Genomic DNA, 23426 nt, shown 5'->3' with positions numbered 1-23426 from the left:
ATCCGATATAGTGTATTTTTTAATCAATAAAATATCTTGCTGCATTTTGTATAAGTTCATACTCAAGTAAAAAAAAACCACTAAAGCTATTCTGTTATGTCTGTATGCAAAAACTATTTTATAGTTCAGCAATACTGATCAATCTAATAAACGTAACCTACACGATCCTCCCTATTCTGGTATTTTAAACAGTACTTAGCAGAAATATTAAGCAACCTAACTAATAGGATTGACACCAAAAAAAAATAGGGAACCACCCCCCACCCTCCACTTTGTGATGCGTTAATCGATGTAATCAACTTTAATTTAATGCACGTGTAAAAGAAAATTCACAGAAATCAATTATTTTTCCACAATAATTAAATAGATTCAACATCTTTCTTCAACAGAACTGCAGACTGCAAAGATAGTACTGTCCCAAAGTCTGGTACTATAGCTTACTAGAGTATATTAGACTTAATAGTTGCTATATACAGTAATGGACTTCTATACATTTTACAAGAGATTAAAACTTTGGGTGAAAGATTCAGATAATTATTTATTAAAAGCTAGATATTTTAAATGAGATTGTCTCAGTCCCTTCATTTTTCATGGTGAACCCCCCCCCCCCATATATCGATTGTTAAGCTTAACGTGAGAATGCTTTAGAAACATTCAGAGATGAACGTAAACACTTGCTTTACTTCTCTCTAGTGATGGGATTTCCGGCTCTTTTTAGAGAACCGGCACTTTCGGCTCGGCTCACTAAAAAGAGCCGGCTCTTTTGGCTCCGAACCGGCTCTTCAGGTTGTTTTGTTGCTTTAATTAATTTATTATTAACAATAATATAAAATTATGCACAAAAGGAATTACTAATGTAAAAAAAAAGTGGTTTTATTTATATATGTTTATATATATAAATATATGTGGTGGCCCCTAGAGACAAAACACGTACAAACTCCAAAAAGTTTAACACTGCCCCTAGCATCCTGGAGCACTTCTGTTGTCTTTTGTTCACTCCACATAAAATAATAAGTAATAAATAAATCATATAATACAAAAATCAACTATTCACATTTCAACTTTTAACTATTTAAATTTTCAGGTTTTTCTTTTCGAAAAATTTAAAGTGAAACAACACAAAACACTGCAAACCACAACACAATTAAATATAAATTGAAATATGAAAACAAAAAGAAGATGCATATTCTCTGTCATATGGGCCTACATGAATAAACTTTCTGAATCCTTTATCATCCGCAACTAAAAAAAATAGTTGTGGATGATTACTATACCTTTCTAATGTGATGCTGTTGCCCCTGACTCTCTTTCTCTCTCTTTTCCTCCTGCTCTGTTCCTGTGATACTGCAAGTGTAACTACCGCAACTCCTCCCTCTTCCTAGCGCAAAGCACAAGGCTCGCATGCGGAGTGAAGCGGAAAGAGAGGGTGGGTTTTCATGAGCTGTATGCTAAAATCATCAATATAAAAACAATGAAAGGCTTGAACTACTTTAGTTGTGTGTAATGAATCTAAAATATATGAAAGTCTAATGTTTATCAGTACATTACAGAAAATAATGAACTTTATCACAAAATCATAGTTTTTTGAGAAGGACCTGTACACTTTGACACACATTGGAACTGTTAGCAAAAGGAAGAGTTACTGAATTTTACAGGAAAAAATATCATTAATATGTCCCAACTTCATGGAACAAAGATATAAGAAAGTGAGGACAGGGCAGAGAGGTATTTGCATGATCACCAAGAGCCATTTCATAAACTGGAATTCAAGGCTCACGTGTAAATTATATCGTAAACCAGAAGCATTCCACCACAGTAGTTTACTCTCTGGGCAGTATTTACTTTTAAGTGAAAAGCATTATATTCTGTTTATATTCATTGTGTTTTCTTTGTTCTTTTTAATCATACTAGAAGTTTGTAGTGCAGTAAAAATCTGATCAAGGTAGACGGACAGGTTTTCACTTACACAAGCATTACACAGTATTCATTTGTAAATAACTGGACACGAAAAACTAGAGATAAAAAAATGTGATATAATATTATACTGCGGTGTATTTTGAACAAACTAGGCAGCTTATTGTCTTTCTCTTGATGATACTTTCTTTTCTTTTTTTTATGGCTCAAACTATTTGTTATGAAAGCAAAACAAACAAACTGATGTTGTATAAATTGATTCAGGATTATTTACTTCGAGTCCAGAAATCATAGCTGTCTCATCAGATCCAGTTGTGACATTAGCTATAGTTTCCGCGGAGGGTACTTGGTTCTGTATGACAGCACAGCTTTTAGGTTGAATTCAAGCGCTTGAGTACAGCCTGATAATTAGAGGCCTGCAAACGGTTTGCTGATGAACTTTTGTCTGTAAAAGTACAGACAGCTTTAGAAGACACAGGACACGAGATGGGTTCAACATTTCTTTTGAGTTCCATGTAACAATCCCTAACTCTGTAATTAAAGAATGTGCCATTTAATCTTGGCTGGCTAAAATGGGGTGTCTGCCGTTCAGGATTTAGGACAAGTCAGCTTTTGATCAGAAAGTTTTCTGGTTTGATCCCTGGCTGCTCCAGTCTGCAGGCAAAATATCCTTGGACAAGATTGTAATCCCAAGTTGCTTTCTGATGCATCCATTGGAGTGTGAATGCTTTATAGAGTTTGTGAAACAGTTGTACGTGTGGTCAGGTCGTTTTGTATTTGTGTGTGGATTGAAGCACATGCCTGAGAGCACATCGATCACTGCACATATTTTTAAAATCTTAGTTTAAATAAAGTTTTTGATTATTTATTATAAAAAAGAGATGATATATATATATATATATACATATATATATATATAATGCAGTGGGTACTCCACCAGCTAACATGTCAGTTAATTTGACACATAACACCAGTTAGTTCTTCCTTTTGGTGAAAGCTGGGCTCTTCAGTTCAGCATGGTACAGCTCCAAAGATTCTGCAACATCAAACCCTCTGTCTGCTAATGTTACATCACCTGGGCTGAGGCAGTCCGGGTAATTTCAACAGTTTTTTGTTTTTAAAGTTTAGATATAAAGAAAAAAAGAAAAGTAACATTTGTCACTCTCTATCTTCACAATGGAAGATTCATTTTCATCTCATAAGTGTTAGCAACAGTTCTAGAAAAGGACACAGGTTTGTTCCAGTGTGCAGAAATGTTATTATAAATGTTCAAACTACTGCACTGTAAAATCTAATTAGTTCCCAGAACTCAAAAAAACTATGCAAACTCGTTACCTCCAAAAAATTGAGTAAAGTTTACTTAAGATGACTGTTAGGACAACTTATTCATTGCAAGTATGCAGTACTAAGAATAACTTGATGTTCCTGAAGGTGCATTATGAATTGTTTACCCACTGACAAACATTTTGAGTTCTACTAAATTAAAAAACAATTTGTGGTAACCTGATTATGATTTAAAAAGAATGATTAACAACACTTCTTGTAATGGTGTTGAAATCAGCCCAGTGTTTATTTTCAAATGCAAAACAACTGCCACCATCTGTTGGCAACTATGACACGTTTAGAATCTTATGACCACTTTGTCCTTTGATCCTTTGATCCTAAAAAACCCTCAAACAGGGGTGAGACACAACCACTTTTAGTCCGTTATTCGCAGCATTTATGTTCGTAGCATTCAAACATTCGCCAGAGAAATCTTTTAAAACATTTGGATCCTTTTGAGAGTGACAGTTTACAGATTCAAACATGTCTCAGAGAAAAAAAAATAAAGAAATCCTTGAAGAGAACGAACACCTGAAAATAAACCAGAGAGACTTGCAGTGCCAACTCCAAGACATGGAGGAGAAATACAGAGCGCTGCAGGTAAAGCTTGATGAAAGACCGCACACAAAGGAAGACTTTCTTCAAGAAAAAAGGCTAGAGGAGATAAAACAGAAGGAAATGGATTTCAAGCTTCAGGACGTGGAGAAACACAACAAAGGCTTGCAAATCAAGCTTAATGAAGCTCTGCAAAAAAATAAAGAGCTCCTCCAAGAAAAAGATCAACAGGACATGAAGCAGTGCAAACTCCAAGGCATGGAGGAAAAATACAAAGCGCTTCAGGTAAAGCTTGATAAAACACTGAACAAAAATAATGAGTTGCTTCAAGAACAAAAGCAACAAGAAATTAAACAGAAACAGATGGACTGCAAGCTTGAAGACGTGCAGGAAAAATACACAGCGCTGAAAATAAAGCTTGATAAAGCACTGCAGAGAAATAAAGATTTCCTTCAAGAGAAAGAACAGCAAGACATGAAACAGAAACATCTGGATTGCAAGCTTCAGAACATCGAGAAACACAACGAAGGCTTGCAAGTAATGCTTGATGAAGCTCTGCAAAAGAATAAAGAAATTCTTGAAGAGAAAGAAAAACTGGACATTAACCAGAGAGACATGCAAGGTGTGCAGGAACAACACGGAGCGCTGCAGGTAAAGCTTGATGAAACACTGCACAAATATCAAGAGCTGCTTCAAGACCAAGAACAACAGCAAATAAAGCAGAAAGAAGACAAAGAAATTCTCCAGGACTTTGAGAGGAAAAAACAAAACCTGCAAGAACTTTATAACAAACTGAACTACAAAACAACTGAACTGGAAGAGGAAAAGGAAAAGCTGCAAAACCAATGCTCAGAGATGCAGAGTAAGCTCAATGACATGCTGAGAAAAAACACAGAACTCGAGGAACTTTCAGACAACTTGAAGTGCAAAAACACTGAGATGCAGGTGCTAAAGCAACAACTGGAGAAAACAAACGAAGACCTGCAGTGTACACTTCAAGAAATCGAGAGGAGCAGTCAACAGTTGGAAGACACGCACAACAAATTACAACAGAGTCATACAGAGCTGCACGAGGCAAAGCTAACGCAGGAGGCAACATCTAAAGAAATGAAAGAAAGGCTTGAAGACAAACAAGCCAAATTAGAAGAAGTGGAGAAAACATGTAAGAGACTTGAGAAGGAGAATGCAGAGACAATCGATCAGCTGAGAACCCTCATCCTAGAGAAAAAAGTGCTCGTGGAAAAGCTGATGGAAAAGAAGAAAAAAAGATTCCGCTTCTTCTGGAGGAAGAACACTCCTGCTTTTTCTTCTTTTTCTACTTTTTCTACTGCTGATGTCACCTCGTCTTCCTCCACCTCTGTCCCATCTTAATTTTCACCTCTCCTCTCCCTTTCTCTCCTGACACCTCTCCCTCCCCTGTCTCTCTTTACCTCCTAACACCTGTCCCATCTCTCCCCCCCCCCTCTCTCTCTCTCTTTTCACCCTTACCCCCCAACCAGTCCCGACAGTTGACTGCCCCCTCTAGAGCCTGGTTCTGTCATAGGTTTCTTCCTTTATAGGGAGTTTTTCCTATCCACTGTCGCACCTAGTGCTTGCTCAGAGGGGATTGTTGGGGTTTTCTCTCCTCTATCTCTTTCCTTCTTTCTATCCCTTTTCTTTCCCTTCTTCTTTACAACCCCCCCCCCCCCCCCCCCCCCACACACACACACACACACACACACACACACACACCCCTTTCTATTTCCCAAATTAATAATAAACACAATTGGCAAAATTTTAAAAAGTCAGATCAATGTCTTCATTCAAGAATGAATTGTCTTTGTCACGGGGTCATGTGTATTTTGTGTTTTCCTCGGGCTGGTGATCCTTGCAGTCGTTGAGCCCAGGAGTCCAGATTTTTAGTGTTTTAATCACATTTAGTGTTACATTTTAGACCACAACAATAGGATATCCACAATTTAGGATTCAGGCATTTGTTTTTTTCAATATTCTAATCATTCTATGATTGCAGGTGTTTCGAGTTAATTCGTTGATTCAGATGATTAGGTTAATAGCTTGTTTAGAGAACCTTTTCATGATATGGTTAATTTTTGAGATAAGAATTTTGGGTTTTCATGAGCTGTATGCTAAAATCATCAATATAAAAACAATGAAAGGCTTGAACTACTTTAGTTGTGTGTAATGAATCTAAAATATATGAAAGTCTAATGTTTATCAGTACATTACAGAAAATAATGAACTTTATCACAAAATCATAGTTTTTTGAGAAGGACATGTACACTTTGACACACATTGGAACTGTTAGCAAAAGGAAGAGTTACTGAATTTTACAGGAAAAAATATCATTAATATGTCCCAACTTCATGGAACAAAGATATAAGAAAGTGAGGACAGGGCAGAGAGGTATTTGCATGATCACCAAGAGCCATTTCATAAACTGGAATTCAAGGCTTACGTGTAAATTATATCGTAAACCAGAAGCACTCCACCACAGTAGTTTACTCTCTGGGCAGTATTTACTTTTAAGTGAAAAGCATTATATTCTGTTTATATTCATTGTGTTTTCTTTGTTCTTTTTAATCATACTAGAAGTTTGTAGTGCAGTAAAAATCTGATCAAGGTAGACGGACAGGTTTTCACTTACACAAGCATTACACAGTATTCATTTGTAAATAACTGGACACGAAAAACTAGAGATAAAAAATGTGATATAATATTATACTGCGGTGTATTTCGAACAAACTAGGCAGCTTATTGTCTTTCTCTTGATGATACTTTATTTTCTTTTTTTTAAAGGCTCAAACTATTTGTTATGAAAGCAAAACAAACAAACTGATGTTGTATAAATTGATTCAGGATTATTTACTTCGAGTCCAGAAATCATAGCTGTCTCATCAGATCCAGTTGTGACATTAGCTATAGTTTCCACGGAGGGTACTTGGTTCTGTATGACAGCACAGCTTTTAGGTTGAATTCAAGCGCTTGAGTACAGTGGATGATTACTATACCTTTCTAATGTGAAGTTGTTGTCCCTGGCTCTCTTTCTCTCCCTCCTGCTCTGTTCCTGTGCTACTGTGTAACTACCGCCCCTCCCCCCTCTTCCCAGCGTAAAGCACAAGGCTCGCATGCTGAGTGAAGTGGAAAAAAAGTGCGAGAGAGAGGATGAGAGAAAGAAAAAAAAACAAAACAGGGCTCGTGATAAGGAGCCGGCTCGCGTCGTTCACGTCAAAGTACCGGCTCTAAGAGCCATTTCGTTTGCGACCGACCCATCACTACTTCTCTCATGGGATAACTTCCTCGGAGATGAAATGCCGGTTTGGTAGCGAGGCTTCAAATGCTCAACCACACCACCGACAGGTCTCTCACGCCACAGCTCCGACGTGCTAAGGTTATGAGCTGAGTTACGCCATGTCATAAGTTTTCTGAGGTGCTTTTGTGATATTTAATGGATCGGATTAATTTTTTTATTTCTCTCCGATATCCGATCCAGTAATTTAGGTCAGTATCGGACCGATACCGATACGTAATATTGGATAGGTCCATCTCTAGTCCAAAGTTTGTTCATTAATTGTAAGTTTATCCTGTCTCTCCTATTTTCACCTTCCACCTTCCTAATTTCAGAACTCTGTGTTGTCTCTGTGTTTCTTGTCTTCTTCCTGTTTCATTTTGATAGTCTTTGTGCCTTCTGGTAATCAGTTCAGCCCCCCACCCCCCACCGATTATCCCCTTACTGTTGGCATATAACTGCATTTTCTTTCCAGCGGTCTTCCTTGTCCCCCCACCCCCCTTACTCCTTTATTGGGAACTTGCTGGTTACTTTGCTGTTTCACAGAATGGACTTTGTTTCCCTGGACTCTTTTATTTGGTCTATGTCAGCCTGCCTTTGAGTCTATCTGCGTCCCACCTGCGAAACATGAGAGTGGTGCTTCATTGGTAGTATTGTTTGTCACACATTAATAAACTACTTTTGCCCATAGATGGATATAGATATATATGGATACAGAGCTACAGCTCACATCTTAATCACTACATGAGTCAACTAAACAAAATCCTATTCCTAATATAAATTTTTCAAGAGGAATTTCAATAGGCCTCCTCCTGAAGTTGCCTATGTGAGCATGTCCTACCATCTCTCCTTCCTTAGGTGCCACCTTTTTCTTTTGTACAGCTGACTCACATCAGCAATTAAAGGTATTTAAGGGCAGAGAAAGGTGAGTGAGGTCTGGTGCCAGAGTGCCATGTGAGGGGTTTTACCTAGTGAGCTGTGTGAGTGTTTGGTGGTTGCAGCTAGTGAGCTGAATCTTGTGATTGTTTGCTCCTGCTTGGTGGAGAGTAGTGTGTTTGGTTACTAACCCTTTTCTGACTTACTTTTCAGTTTACTGACCGACGCTTGAGTTTTGTTTTGTTTCTTAAATTGGTGATAGTGGCTTGTTCATCTCTTTTAGTTCAGTTAATAATAGAAACTTTAATAAAACTCTTTAATTTAATCATTTTGCCTCTCTGCCTCCTTTTACCCGGACACTTTTTGTTACTTTCCCTAATCGCCTGGACCCTTTTAGGGGAACGTAACAGCCATTTCTACAACTCATTTGATGAGAAATCATAAAAATCACAGAAAACACATTACATATACCAGCAGAGGGAGCTGTTTTATATAAATGCTTCAGTGTTAAAGGGCAGCAGTCTAAAGAGGAAAACTGTAGCAAGCCTTCAGGTGGCTCTGATTTATATACAAAAGGTAGATACGGGAGATGTGAGTTCTGCTTCCTTTATTTCATTTTGTTAAACAGAATTTTCATATTTATCCTTTATGCTCATGTACACATTCTTTTATCTTTTTCTCCACAATTTTCTCGTAACAAAAACCACAACATCAAATCACACTGTTAATCCACGTGGTTACTTTGTTTTCTGTCTATAAATATACAAAATAACTGCGTTATCTCACAGAGTCCTTTACAAAAAAGTTTCCGAGTAATAACACTCTGATCAGTTTGCTTTGAATCCTTTTCTATATATCTTAAGATACACATACAAAGGTTTTCAATCTTTAGAATTGCATTTGGATTAGATAATTCTGTCTGCAGGCTCTTTCTCATCTGTTGTCAGGGAATGGTAGGTCAGCAGCCTACCATACCCAGCTTTAGTTCCCCCTTGTGGCAAAGCTGAACAATTACATTTCCATAAACCCATGTAAAATTATTTTCAATACTAAAGTAAGGAAGACCTATTCACCAACTAACTGATAAAACAAATTATATTTGTGACCATATATTTGCATCAAAAAACACAGGTATGCTTTTACTGCAATGTCAGTGTGTTTGAGATCATTGTCATTGCATTTACTGTATGTTATTGTTTTACATGTCACTGCATATATGTGTGTGTGTGTGTGTGTGTGTGTGTGTGTGTGTGTGTGTGTGTGTGTGTGTGTGTGTGTCCTGGATTCCTGTCCTGGGTCCCCACCAGAGATTAACGCGTTACTGCCCATTACAGTAACGCATTCCGATTACTTTTTTCAAGTAACAAGTAAGGGATTACTTTTGCAAAAAAGGTAATTAGATTGCCGTTACTTTCCCGTAAGCACGCTGCATTACTGCGTTACTAAAACCGTGATTCTTTTGTGAGTGTCTCATGACAATGACGTAAGCGAGTGCGACGTTCGTGGCAACAGCTGTGTGCAAATCAAGAATAGATAATATATCAAATGCGGGAGAGAATATGACCGTGCAGCGTTTAAAGCGTGGAAGTACTGACCTTATTTTGGGTTTGATTCCATAAAAAGTGACAAAAACATTAGCGTCCGCTGTTCACTGCGTGGGAAGAAAACGTCTTTTTACAGAGAAAAAACCCCTTAACTTCCGAGCAAGCACCGAGTACGCTACCACGTAATGGGAAATTCACAGACAAACTCGCGAATTCTTCCACTGACCGCTACAACACACCTACACCATGGCAAACCTACGCCTACCCCACTCCTGCTATACAGGTGAAAATAGAGCAACATAACCGCTAGTCTTTGATTTTATTTATTTTCTGCTGTGTTTTACTTGCATCTATTTGAAAGAGTGAGTGTAAACACACAAAAAAATTATTTGATGTGCTGGAATGTGCAGAAAATAGGTTTAAATGTTAAACAAATTTCTTCCAGTCAGAGAATGTTGCATATAATTTAATTTTTGCTTGATGCATAAAGTTAAAAGATTAAAACTAATAAAACAAATTTTAAAAAGAGACTTTTCCATTTGATTACATTTTATATGATGGATTAGGCAGTAAGTAGAATTGGGCTGAAAGATCTATTGCTTTATTACCTATTCAGGTTGTAAATCAAGTTTTTAAAAAGTAACTAAGTAACTAATTACTTATGAAAATAAGTAATCAGTAAAGTAACGGGATTACTTTTGGGGGAAGTAATCAGTAATTAGTTACTGATTACTTTTTTCAAGTAACTTGACCAACACTGCTCCCCACTTATCTGTAAGGGATCATGCACCTGTTCTTGGAGCAATGTCAGTGTTTGCCAGTAATGAGCAAAGCAAGGCTTTGTGAAAACAAATGACACATTCAAAGCCGTTGTGCAAAAGTTTCAAAACAATCTGAAACCAAGCTTGACAGTGACACCTACTGGCCACTTTTGCTATTGTCACATCTTGATAATACTCCCCTGTGAAATAATGATCCATTGCATTGCTAGCAATGCAGAATTCTCAAGAATGATTTATTATTATTATTAGTAGTAGTAGTAGTAGTATTAAATATACCAGAGAATCAACAATTATGATTAATGCATGTTTTGGAGAAATACCCATAGAAACAAGGAAGGAAAAATGCTGAGACTGTTAAAGAAATGTTGTGACTGTAACATACACGTGTATTCTGGGATCTGGCAGCATATTGTATTGACTAGCAACTAGCTGTGAAATAAACAAATTTGCCATGTTTTTCGATACCCCAGGACTGTGGACTTCTCAGTGTCAAGCAGTGTGCACACCCAGAAGTCCTGTACATTTCGTAACTAAAATAATATATTCAAAACAGAAAATACTTGTGATTGGCTATCAATGGAGAGAGGCCATGGTTTAAACTTTAGCCCTCCCTGGTTAGTCCTCCTTGTGGCCTTTCCGCATGGCAATCGTACCTGTCCTCCAGTCAGGGGTCTTGTTCTGTATGAGAAAAGTCCACCCTAGTTCTGCAGTTGTTATGGATAGGTTTTAACTCTACATGTTTTCCTCTAGGGTGGGGTCAGCCTTAAAGTGTCTGTACCTTGCTGCGGTATCACAAATACAGGAACACCATCCTCCCATAACCCCCACACATTCCTAAGGCAGCCGCTCCTTGGTTATGCTCTGTGTTAGTGTCAGGGTGTACCAGTCTACCTTCAACACCCCCCTTCACACCAAGGAGTTAAATACTTTCTAATAAGGAGTTTATCAGCTTTAATTGCAGTGTACGTTCGTAATAATGTTAAAAAGAAACTTCACTGAAATGTGTTTCTAATAGTGTCTCATGTGTAAATAGATAAGGCAAGAAATATATAACTACTTACAATAGTAATTTCAAACATATATAACAAAACACCTATTATCTAGTTTGCACATAAATCGGACTGGAAACTTGTTGAATAGGGGATTAATCAAAACCTGAGAGTTCAAAGTTCTTCGTAAAGTAAACAAGTGGGAAAAAAAAGTTACATATCCATGTGACTATGAGAAAGGAATTCATACAGGCTAAACTAACTTGTACACACACATAAATACAGACATGCAAAACAACATGGAGCAAGAAGCCACATGTATTGAGTAACTGTGGTAGTTCATGATATAGTTTTGGTTTTGGTTGAACTCTGTAAGACCTAGTGGATAAGAAATGGGTATTTTGTTTCTTTATTTAATTCTTATTTGATGGAAATCATAATTTAGTTTTACATTCAATAAAGTACATTTGCTCAGCAGCTACACGGTGATTATTGGACTGAACTTTCTCACCCAACTCCAGGCAGCGACAGTTATTATGATAAACATAACAAATGCCACTTTGAGTACACATTCAAGTCAAAGGACAGGCAGTTACACTTCCATTTTTATTAAAAACACATTTTTAAAAATGAAAACAAACAACTGCATTGTTTTATTTTTGTTTCTAATAGTTTTATGAATACCAACTTCTCATGGTTCAACTCCACACAGAAAGGGCCTCGGTCACACAGTCGATCTGAAAACAGGACTCTCTTGCTGTGAGGCAACAGTGTTAACTATCATGCTACCCCATGTTTCAAAACTGTTATTTCCTGAAACCTTTGGTGTTCCTTTTTCATGTTTATTTCCAAATTGAAAGTCACAGTGACATCTGTGAGATATGTTACCACTATTAGGATCGGCACACAAGTGTTTATATTCTTTTTTTTCCTTTTTTTTGCCTATCCCTTTTGGATCTTTAGCCATCAGAATTGTTGTCTGAAGGCTAAGAAAGATGCCAAGCGGATTTACTTTACCAATTGGATCATCATGGCCTTGCCACATTGGTCCATTTGATTGACCTTTATTATAATTATGCATTTATTTGATTTGATTTTCGGTTGTTACAGACGGGACAGACATGACTAGGTGATAGGAGAGGGAGAAAGAATGAAAGAATGAGAGGGAGAGAAGAGATGTGAGAAAGGGGGGAATAAAAAAAAGAAAAACAAACAAAACACCTGGATCACCTGTATGGAGATAAGAAAAAACAGAAGAGAAAACAAATAAAAAAGAAACATAATAAATACAACACCATCACAATAAACTAGTTAACAGTAGATAACAGTAGATACTAAATATTGCATGTTATTGTGCAGTACGCAAGATTGACAGCGCACAATGTGCTTTGAGGTAGCAGCCAAGAAAGGTGTAGTTTGTATCTGTGAACACCTGTGTGCACACCTGTGTGGATCAGCATGCTTGTTTATATTCTAATTTTTCCGTCCCTCTCATGAATTGTAAAATCCCATGAACTCTATGAATCAACATGTCTTTACTTGCGGTCAAGGAAAGTAAATAATCATTAGTGAGCTATAATTATTAGTGATCTGTATGCTTGGGCGGCGGTTTTAATTTTCTAGAGATATTAATTTATGATAACTTTGCAGATTCAGATTGTTTAGTTTATCTCATAAATTCGCCATCATCACAGCTGTTTGCTTCTTCATCACATTCTTTACTGGAATCTAGACCTGCAACCTCAAACCTGCAAAAAAAAAAAACATAACAACCTGCACGTCTCATAAAGCCATATGTTATTCACAATGGAAGACAGAAAGTATGTCAAAGGTTTATATTGCGACATTTTACTATTCATGACAAAAACTGGTTGTTGTTGTTTTTTTATTTAAGGGCAGCAACAGAAAAGTTGGGACAGGGGCAACGAAAGGCTGGAAAAGTAAGTCATTCTAAAAAGAAACTGCTTGAGGAAACATTTTGCAACTAATTGGGTTAACTGGCAACAAGTCAGTAACAAGACTGAGACAAGATTACCTTAAATAGGCAGAAGAAGTAAAGATGGGCAAAGAAAAAAAAGGCTATATCAATAAATTGTGGAATGATCTCAGAAATTACGAAGACTATGAATAGACTTAAAAATAGGCTTTAAAAAAAGTTTTGATTTTTGTGAACGAAATGCTCTCATGACTCATCGAGTGAAAACTACTAGCCAGCCAATCGGTGGCATGCAGTCTGACAACGTCACAATTTAGTACCTGGCTGGATCGCTTGGAACCCAAGCCGAGCTGGTTCTAAAAATGTACCTGGTATCAGGTTCTATGGCCTAATGGAAAAACCTGAAAACCATGGTGAACCATGTCAAGTCAATCTGAGTAGGTACTAATACAATTGTATTGTACCAGAGTCTTCTCTAAATGTTTGTCAGTGAGTTTCTGTTCTACTTTGATTGTTGTGTCTTTTTTGTAGTTTTACTTTCCCTGTCATATTGGGTTTGGGTTAGTTTTCATGTCATACTGAATACTGCCTGCTTGTGTTTGACTTTATATTTCTTGGATTGTTTCATATATACACTACCAGTCATTAGTTTCTAAACTTTCTCATGTAATTCATTATTTTCACTTTCTACATTGTAGATACACACTGAAGACATTAAATATATGAAGCAAGATATATGAAATTGTTTAGCAAAGAAAAAAATGATAAATACATTGATAAATATGTCTTGTATTTTAGATTACTCAAAGCAGCCACCCTTTGCTTTGTTGACAGCGTTGTGAACTCTTGGTCTACTCTCAATGAGCTTCATGATGAGCTCCATCAGTTGTGTTGTGCAGAAGTCAGGTTGGTACACAGCTGATAGTCCTATTAGACAACTGTTAGAATTAATATTAAGGCAAGAACCAAATAGCTAAGTGAAGAGAAACAACAGTTCATCGTTAGTTTGAGAACTCAAGGTCAGTCAGTCTGGAAAATTGCTAAAAATTAAAAATTTAAAAAAAAAAAAAAAATCAGGCCTTTATGGTCTGCTGCTAAGAAACCACTACTAAGGAAAAGGAAGAAGCAGAAGAGATTTGTTTAGATCAGGAAACATGAGGAATGGATATTAGACCAGTAGAAATCTGTGCTTTGGTCTGATGAGTCCAAATTTGAGATCTTTAGTTCCACCCGCTGTGTTTGTTCGACGCAGAACAGGTGAACAAATGATCTTTACATGCATGGTTCCCACCATGAAGCATGGAGGAGGAGGTGTGATGGTGCTTTGCTGGTGACACTACTGGGGATTTACTCCAAATTGAAGGCACACTGAACCAGAATGGCTACCATTTACACACGTTAAGGGTGTGTAAGGGCTCTTTAGCCAAGAAGGAGAGTGGTGGATTAGATGGCTTGGCCTCCACAGTCACCTGACCTAAACCCAACCGAGATGATTTGGGATGAGATGGACCGCAGAGTGAAGGCAAGACAGCCAACAAGTGTTCAGCATCTCTGGGAACTCCTTCAAGACTGTTGGAAAACCATTTCAGGTGATCTCATGAAGCTCATCAAGAGAATGCCAAGAGTGAAGCAGTAATCAAATCAAAGGGTGGCTATTTTGAAGAATCTCAAATATAAAACATATTTTGACTATTTCACTTTTTTATTTGCTGTATAATTCCATATCTGTTCATTCATAGTTTTCATATATTCAGTGAGAATCTGCAATGTAAATAGTCATGAAGATAAAGAAAAAACATTAAATGACAAGGTGTCCAAACTTCTGACTGGTAGTTAGATATCTAACTAACCCTCAACTTTTGTCATGTAACTGTTCCAAAAAGAACTTTCAATTCTCTCTGGAAAATATAGATGCATTTTCAGACTAAAGAGAAAAGAGGCACATTAATACCTATGGAACTAGGAAATCTATTACCAATTCCATAGGTAACAGATGACAATTTTTCAATCTTTCAATGCTGAAAGGTAGGGATGAGAATTGATAAGAATTTAATTATTCTGATTCCATTATTTCTATCACTTAGTCATTTCCTTATCTATTCCCACTGGCTCCACTTTGAGAGTCACTACTATCTCTAAGTAGCATATTAAAGACATTACATTACATGCAAATTAATTATATGCTGCTTGGTCAAATGATTATGCATGTTGGAGGTATTTCCCCTCTTTGTTGTAATCAGTGTTTGGTCATTACTCAAAAGTAAACAACTTAAGTAAAATACAAAAGTTATTACACAGGACACTTTTCTTGAAAGTAAGGAGAAAGACGTTGGTTATAATACTCGTTACGTTACTCATATTACTCTGTAAAATAATCTAAAATATACTGTCTCATAATTACCAATTAATACACCTACAAGCTACAGCCCCACACACCAACACAAATCCCTATTCTAGTGAGGACACAGGTGATCCTTCTCTTAGTATTTAGGTATGAACACAAAGCCGACAGCACAAAGCAAAGATGAAAATCAGCACAAAGAGACTTCAAAGCAATCGTCACAGTAATTCTACTGTAGAAACATAAGTAGAATCACTGTGACGATTGAAACGATAGAAACAATAGAAACCGAGGCTGTGGCCTGACTGCTCATCAGTTTGTTATCTGTTGAAGTTCAGCAGCAGTTTCACCAAAAATGATAGCTCACTTCATCACAGTGTTGGGCAGGGGTCAGAATTTGCTCAGCTTTAACATCAGACTGGGTACTTGGCTAGCTTAGCGTTACAATGGTGTCTGTGCAGGTGTTTGCAAAGAGCCAAAGTTGTGGTAGCAATATGATGCAGTAGTTTCTGTCCTGGAGCAGTCTCCACATTACCATCGTGCTTTCATCCTTTTGTGCAATAAAAATAAAAGTTATGTCCATATCCATGCTGTAAAATGCACCACTATTTTCCTCCTCCGACACACATCATGGTGAAAACCGATAAGCAGGATTGATAGGCAGCCTAATGATTCCCATCCCTAAAGCAGGGGGGAGACAGGTGTGACAGGGGCAATGAGAGACCCCCAACTAACCAAACTACCGTACAGACTGAGGAATGGACAGACGGACGGATGAAAACTCACACACCATGAGAGAGAACACAACAAAGAACACTGGAAGACAGACAAAATATACACCGGAAAAGGGATAAGGCACAGAGGACACACCTGGGGAACACAGCTAAAAAGAATCTGACTGATGAGATAGGAGAAGCAAAACTGAACATCATACACATGAGGCAGGAGTCTATCAAAATAAAACAGGAAACAACACACTCTGAGACCTAGATTGAGACATTTGAACTTGACACAGGGACTAGACAAAAGGACAGAGAAACCAGACAGAACACAGAAAGCCCAGGCAAATACAGGATTATGACCAAGGAGACAATGTATAACAAAAAACAGAGACTAGATAGACAATAACAAGATATGATGATGACAAGACAAGGTCAGGAAATGACAGTACATGAAAGGGAACTAACGTAATAAAACAAGAACCAGGAACTTGAAATAACAAACTCCAATGCTTTAGAGAATACAAAAGTAACACAAAAAACAAATAAAGAAATAAAACTTGAGAATCTATTGAATCCAAAATAATGAATCACAAAATCATAACAAACTCAGCAGCTTTGGTATATATTTTATATTACCATATAATTTAAACTTATTTATGAATACTTTGTGTTTTTAGTTGTTTTTGTGAATAACATTTCGATTAATAACATATTTTTAGCTTAACTGCTTTCCCACTCATATTGTAGGTCTATGGTTTACATTCTGATCACAACACATAAGGTGTTTCCACAAGTAGTTTTACACTTCCTTGCAATGTCATGGAATTATTCCATGACATGAAAAAATACAAGAAGTGGAGAGTTGACTTTTAGAGTAAGAAGTAGAGTTAAACAAGACTGCAAAACAGGATGTTGATAGACAGGGAAAAACAGTTTTCATTCTGATTTCTGTTGCTCAATGCTCGATTTTCTTCTTTTGGCTGGTCCCTTTAGGGGTTGCCGCAGTGAATTATCCACCTCCACCTCCTCTGCACGTGTTAAAACCATCTCAGCCTCACCTCCTTAACTTTATCTCCAAATCAGTAAACCTGAGCCAACCTAACAACTTCTTCCTTTGAAAACTTTTCTGTACTTCCACACCAGAGGATTCATTAAACACCTTGTTCTTTCTCTGCCCAATTCAGTTGTACTTTCCCAGAGATCTGGTAAGTCTTTCCTTTATGCTTTATAACATTTAAAGACTTTTTATAGGTGGTGACTTTATAGAGGTAATAATTATTCTGCAATGATGTAAACGGACCAAGCTTCAGTCAGGAGAACAACTGAGATAAGCTATCCACAATATGAGGTTAGTAATTAAAATACTGCTGCAAGGGCTGGGCTGTAGTTGCATCGGAAGGTTTTAAAAACTGAGCTTTAAAATGAATAGTGATGATAAAAACCGAGAGAGGCTGACAGTGGTCACTGACTTTTTTTAGGGGCTTGTTCAGATTAAATAGAACAAGATACAAAGCAATAAAACATGTTAAAAACACAACAGCCTTAATAAATGCAGAGTAGTTTTGACCCGGAAGCAGGGTTCATACGTCATCACTTAAAGACTGGATATGCCACCTGCTGTGAATGTTTTAATGAAGTACAGTTGTTATTATTATCACTTGTCACATCCTGTTTATGACAGTTAGAATAAATAACATTTACATAAGAAATAAAATTGTCTCGTGTGAACTGTATGTGGTGTACTTTAATGTCGGTCATAAGAGTACTTCAAGAGCCATATATGTCATGAGGTGATACTCATTGTGAAAAATTTGAGAACCACTGCCTTAGAGAGTTAAGAAAGAAACTGGAGGAAAATGGAAAAATAAGATAGTGATACTAAGGCCATGCTGAAGACAACAGTGCTGTCTCTCATTTTTTCTTTCTCTTTCATTTGTCTGCAAACTTTTGCAAACTTCCGGTGGATCTGCCTTGTTATGAATGGTGAAAGAATACCCGCAAATTAGTCTCAGTTATAATAACCTGCCAGAGTTTGATGAGGCATTCATCTGCAGAAGATTCTTCAACAACCAACAAGAGAGCTTTACTAAAGGTATGCCGTCTTTGTTTCTTTGCTGTTGTACGATTGTAAAATCATCACGTATTTACTTTTTAATAGATAAACCTCTGACACTTAAGACTTTCCCAGTTTTTAATTACTAAGTCACTCATGATTAATACATTTTCGAGATTCCGCCCCCAAAAATTCAGTTCCCTGAATATCTATATGCATGAATGGATGGAATATATATTTATACATATATATTAAAAAAAATTAAAAAGAAGGAAATTCATTTTTTTACACTATTGCATAACGTAGAAACACTGACTGCTGGGATATCTATTCACTGGAAGTGTAGTGTTAAATAACCAAATAGGCTAATTTCTTAAAATTAAGTTAAACCACTGAACTTAAGAGACAGCATTACTTTCATGAGGGTAGTGACTTTTAAAGTAATTGCCGGTAAGGTTCTTTGCATAGTTATAACTTCTTTGACCTCTTTATTCATCAAAATGTGTTGAAGTTTGCAGAAGTTTGTTATCATCTGTCAGACCTAGAGGTTAAGTAAAGGTCTTTTTCACTGAAGAAAAACAAGCTGTAATTTAATTTTTTTTTTCCAATTCCACTGACATAGTGTTGCTCAGCCACTGCACAGTCAGTATTAAAGTCCACATTCTCACCCAACCCCACACAGCCATCATGACCATTATGATGGATGTTATTGCCCAACTTTTAGTACATCAAATGGACGATTAGGTAAACCTGTGATTGGATTGTCAAAAACCCTTTAATAGTTATTTTATTTAGTAAACTGAGAAACTACTTATCATGGGTCAGTCAACAAGTGGCCAACAAAGCTGAAAAATATCACCTATAATTTAAATGATCTTTTTTTAATTGAGCATATTAAGATTAATTTTGAAAAGCAAATACACATTGTTTAGTCTAGGTTGTATTAATGTGTCACAGCTTGTTCTGATATTCTTCTACTGCACATCCACCCACACCTGACAGAAGAGCCATATTTTCTTCTTCTTCTTAAGTGTCTTATTGGATGGCATTGGCGATTAGACTAGATGCCCTCTCTCTCACACAGTCCAGCAACTCATTTGGTGTTTTCTTCCTTCGGTCTTGTATTCTGCCAGTGACGGTTTCTCGCCTTCTGCCTTGTCTTTGGTCCCTTTAATCTTTTCCAGATTTAATTCCAATTGTCTTTTTCTCAGTACTTGTCCAGAGAGTCTTGCTTGTCTCTCTCTGATGTTTTATTTAATGATCTTTTGGTGTGTGCGCGTTTTAAAACCTTTTCATTAGTCAGTCTTTCTTTGCTTCCATACATGAAGATAGGTGTGATGCAGACATCTAGGACTCACTTTCTTGTCTTGAAGGAAATTTGTCAATCAACTGTAATCTTTGCAGAGGTAGCTTTCTTTCCTTTTGATTTCCTCTTGATTTTATGTAACAATCTTCACTGCTCACGGTAATACCCAAATATTTAAACTTATTGCCTTGTTGTGTGGAATTCTTTAGTATGATGTTGCACTACATTGTCTTTCTTTTTGGAAATGATCATTGTCTAAGTTTACTTGAGATTCAAGAAAATGAATGTGGGACTTAATGTCCGTCCCACTTCTTCACTCTTCTTATATACAATAACTATTTGTTTTCTGTAGATGTTGAATTGATTACAGTGTCATCTGCACATCTCGGGTTATTAATGAGGTGCCCATCAACCACAATGCCTGGCACTCCTTTAATCTCGTAAGATATAATCTCTGTATAGAGGAAACAGATCAGCTGACAACACACAAATTTGCCCCACACCACTTCTGAGTTTGACAAATTTCGAAACCAGAAGTGAAAATTTCTTTGTCACTTCTGATTGCCACAGTTTGTTCCAAGTGCATGCTCTTCATAATAGGTCTTTTTTGCCATTGTTCAGAACTAATAATAACTATTAGATTTTTATGGCTAATGAAGGCTTTCATGTCATCAATAAAACATGAGTACAGATATTTTTGAAGTTTAATTGCTCTTTCTGTGACGCTTCTCAATATAGCATTTGTTGTTCCTTTGCATTCCACAAGTCTGCATTGTTTTTCTTCTAATTCAGTTGCAATCAGTTCCAACAAATAAAAATGTATACTTTTTTTTTTTGAGGACTGCAAATTTTAAGAATAATTTAAGTTTTTCTGAAGTTCTTGGTCAGATATTTATTTTTTCATGTTTGCGTTCAATTGTTGGGAAATTACGGTGACATACTCTTTTAGTGTTGTAACATCATTGCTGATTTGGACACTCTTCAGTTTCCTGATAACTGTGACTAGTACATGAATACATTATGCTCAGCAGCCAGTTAAGAATTTTCATATCACATTGTGAATGTTGCTGCCACAGTAGTGCAATCATGAACTGAAGTAGCCATTAACACTGAATGGATGGATTATAATCTAATTTGAGCTGAAAACAGTGCTCTCAACTACAAGTGATGACCTTCACTGCTAAATGCATTATATTTGCTGTTCATTTTGAGCATTTATTGTCTAAGATTCATAACTAACTATAAATTAAACATTAATTTAAGAGTAATTTATTTATATTTCTGTGCAATATGTGAAGACAGAATTATTATCAATATCAAAAATGGCTTTTACATAAATTCACGTTTTTTTCTATGCAGATCTGAAGACATTGATGGAGATGACCAACAACTCTTTCAATCAAATTAATACAACTGCTGCACCTGATAAAAATGACTCTGTGTATGTTGACAAGTATGATGGGCTGAAACAGTCTCTCAACACAATGTCTCTAATCCTTTATTCGGTGGCCTTTGTCCTCGGTGTGCTTGGGAATGGAGTGGTTATCTGGGTGACTGGGTTCAAGATGAAGAAAACTGTTAACACAGTTTGGTACCTCAACCTTGCTGTGGCTGACTTCCTCTTCACTGCATTTCTTCCCCTCAGTGTGACTTACGTAGCTTTGGATTTCCACTGGCCTTTTGGCAAGTTCATGTGCAAGCTGAACACCACCATAAGCTCTCTGAACATGTTTGCCAGTGTCTACATTCTGGTGGTGATCAGTGTGGACAGATGTGTGTCTGTGGTGTGGCCCATCTGGGCACAGAACCACCGAAATGTACGCAAAGCATCCTATGTGAGTCTGTGTGTTTGGGTGGTGGCTTTGATTCTCAGTGCTCCATATTTCATCTTCAGGGACACTGAGAAAATGTCTGAAAACCAAATCCTCTGTTTCAGCAACTATGCTCTTTCTGATAACTATACAGCACTATCTGTGACTCAGTTTCGTCATCTAGCCATGACTATCACTCGTCTCTTCCTGGGATTTGCAGTTCCCTTCACTGTCATTGTCTCCTGTTATGCTGTCCTAATCCATCATCTGAGGAGAAACCGCACCATGGCCAGCCAATCAACACGCACGTTTAAAATTGTCACTGCTGTTATTGTCACTTTTTTCCTGTGTTGGGCTCCCTTTTACATAATTGGTGTAATTGAACTAGTGAAATTCACGTCTGCTACTCAGAGCAACACATTAGACCTTGTCATAGGTGTCGGGATGCCTCTGGCCACCAGTCTGGCCTTTCTCAACAGCTGCTTTAATCCACTGCTGTATGTGTTCATGGGCCATGATTTTAAGGACAAAGTCCGCAAATCCATCCGAAATGTTTTGGAGACTGTCTTCCAGGAAGAGGAGACACGCACTCGCACTTACACAGGGTCAGTGGTCACCAGTCAAAGCAAAAATAGCTCAGATTTGAATACTGAGGTATAAGAAACCAAATAATTAAACTGTAAATGGCAGACAATTGTGACAACTATCTTAAAAATGATTCAAAATATTTCAAAAATATTTCAAAATGCGTTGGGGCTTTTTTACTAGCCATAGCATTAATCTGATACATGACTGTATGAATCTATGAATCACAGCAGTCCATTTAGGTTACTTTTTTATAGAACTAAAAGCAGTTATACAATGCCACTTTCTTGTGAAAAGAATCATTCATTGATTTCAAAATCAGCATTACATTTCTTTCTGATTGAGGCTCTGTTACACAACCAGTAACAAGTGGTTTACATTTGGATACATGATAGTTTCCACAGCGTAAGATATTATTTAAGTTAGCAAGTTAAATGTTCCAAGTATAACTCATTTAGTCTGTCTGTTCATTTTCATTAAATAAATCAGCCTGTAATGCTCATGAAATGTATTTATTTCTTTAACATTCATTTATTTGTTTAACATAGAAGTCTGTGTTATTTCTTGTTAATATATATGACAACCGTGATATACTCGGAGGTGGCCAAAGTACAGACATTCTGTACTTAAATAAAAGTATATATACTTCTGCTAAATAATAAAAGTTAAAGTTAATAAAAGTTGAAAAACTGAATCAACTTCAATAATCAAGTAAAAGTAAAATGGTACTGGCTCTGAAATATAATCAGTGTAAGAAAAATGATAACTAGACAAGTGGTTTACATTTGGATACATGACAGTTAAACTTTGAAGCAAAATGTAACCATGCAAAGGTAACTGGAACTTTTGTTATATTCATATGACAATAAAGTAATATTAATATATGAAAATGCTAATTTTTCAAATCTAAATTCTAACTCTAACGAATGTACTCACCTTGAATCTGTTATTTAGGACACAGGCAGTGAAAGGGAACACAATATTAGCATACTTAGTTTGTTTTGCAGGATTTTGCTTTAAATCAAACTTCTCTTCTTCCCCTTTTGTCTTTCTTACATCTTCCTCCATCCCAGAGTGAACTTCCCCTGGCAGGTTTTGTCTAAGTCCACAAAAAAACAAATTAGGCAAATTTCAGGCGGTCCAAACAATAAAACTATATTTCTCTTAAAAAGAAGAAAAGAATCCAAAACTAACTGGCATGGTCAGCCTAGTACTAAAAAACAAAAACGAAAAATCCGCCAGATACTTCACAGAAAAGTTTTTGCTTCCTGGTAGAACAATATGTTGTAGGAATTCAAACTTCAGGTGCCATGATGTGCAGTGCTGCAGACACTGCTTCTGGCTTTAATTACTTACTGGTGCTTACTCGGTCTGAACTCAGCCTTAAGAGTCATTACCACTGT

General features: G+C 36.8%; 2 protein-coding genes across 2 annotated transcripts; both read left to right on the top strand.

Moving 5' to 3' along the window:
- Window positions 1–3602: 3602 nt before the first annotated feature.
- Window positions 3603–5559, top strand: LOC148100502 (uncharacterized). The gene has a single exon (XM_087847747.1). It carries the CDS (start codon window positions 3721–3723, stop codon window positions 5161–5163), a length of 1443 nt encoding a protein of 480 aa, XP_087703873.1. The 5' UTR covers window positions 3603–3720; the 3' UTR covers window positions 5164–5559.
- Window positions 5560–18248: 12689 nt separating this feature from the next.
- Window positions 18249–22098, top strand: LOC102796361 (chemerin-like receptor 1). Its single transcript, XM_006794767.2, has 2 exons — window positions 18249–18360; window positions 20987–22098. The coding sequence occupies exons 1-2, from the start codon at window positions 18249–18251 to the stop codon at window positions 22096–22098; spliced, it is 1224 nt and encodes a 407-aa protein (XP_006794830.2).
- Window positions 22099–23426: the final 1328 nt, after the last annotated feature.

The sequence above is a fragment of the Neolamprologus brichardi genome, chromosome 11, assembly GCF_056152115.1.
Source record: "Neolamprologus brichardi isolate AB-2024 chromosome 11, ASM5615211v1, whole genome shotgun sequence".
Taxonomy (NCBI): Eukaryota; Metazoa; Chordata; class Actinopteri; order Cichliformes; family Cichlidae; genus Neolamprologus; species Neolamprologus brichardi.
The sequence above is the reverse complement of the archived record's forward strand: the minus strand, read 5'-3'. Positions and strand labels throughout refer to the sequence as shown.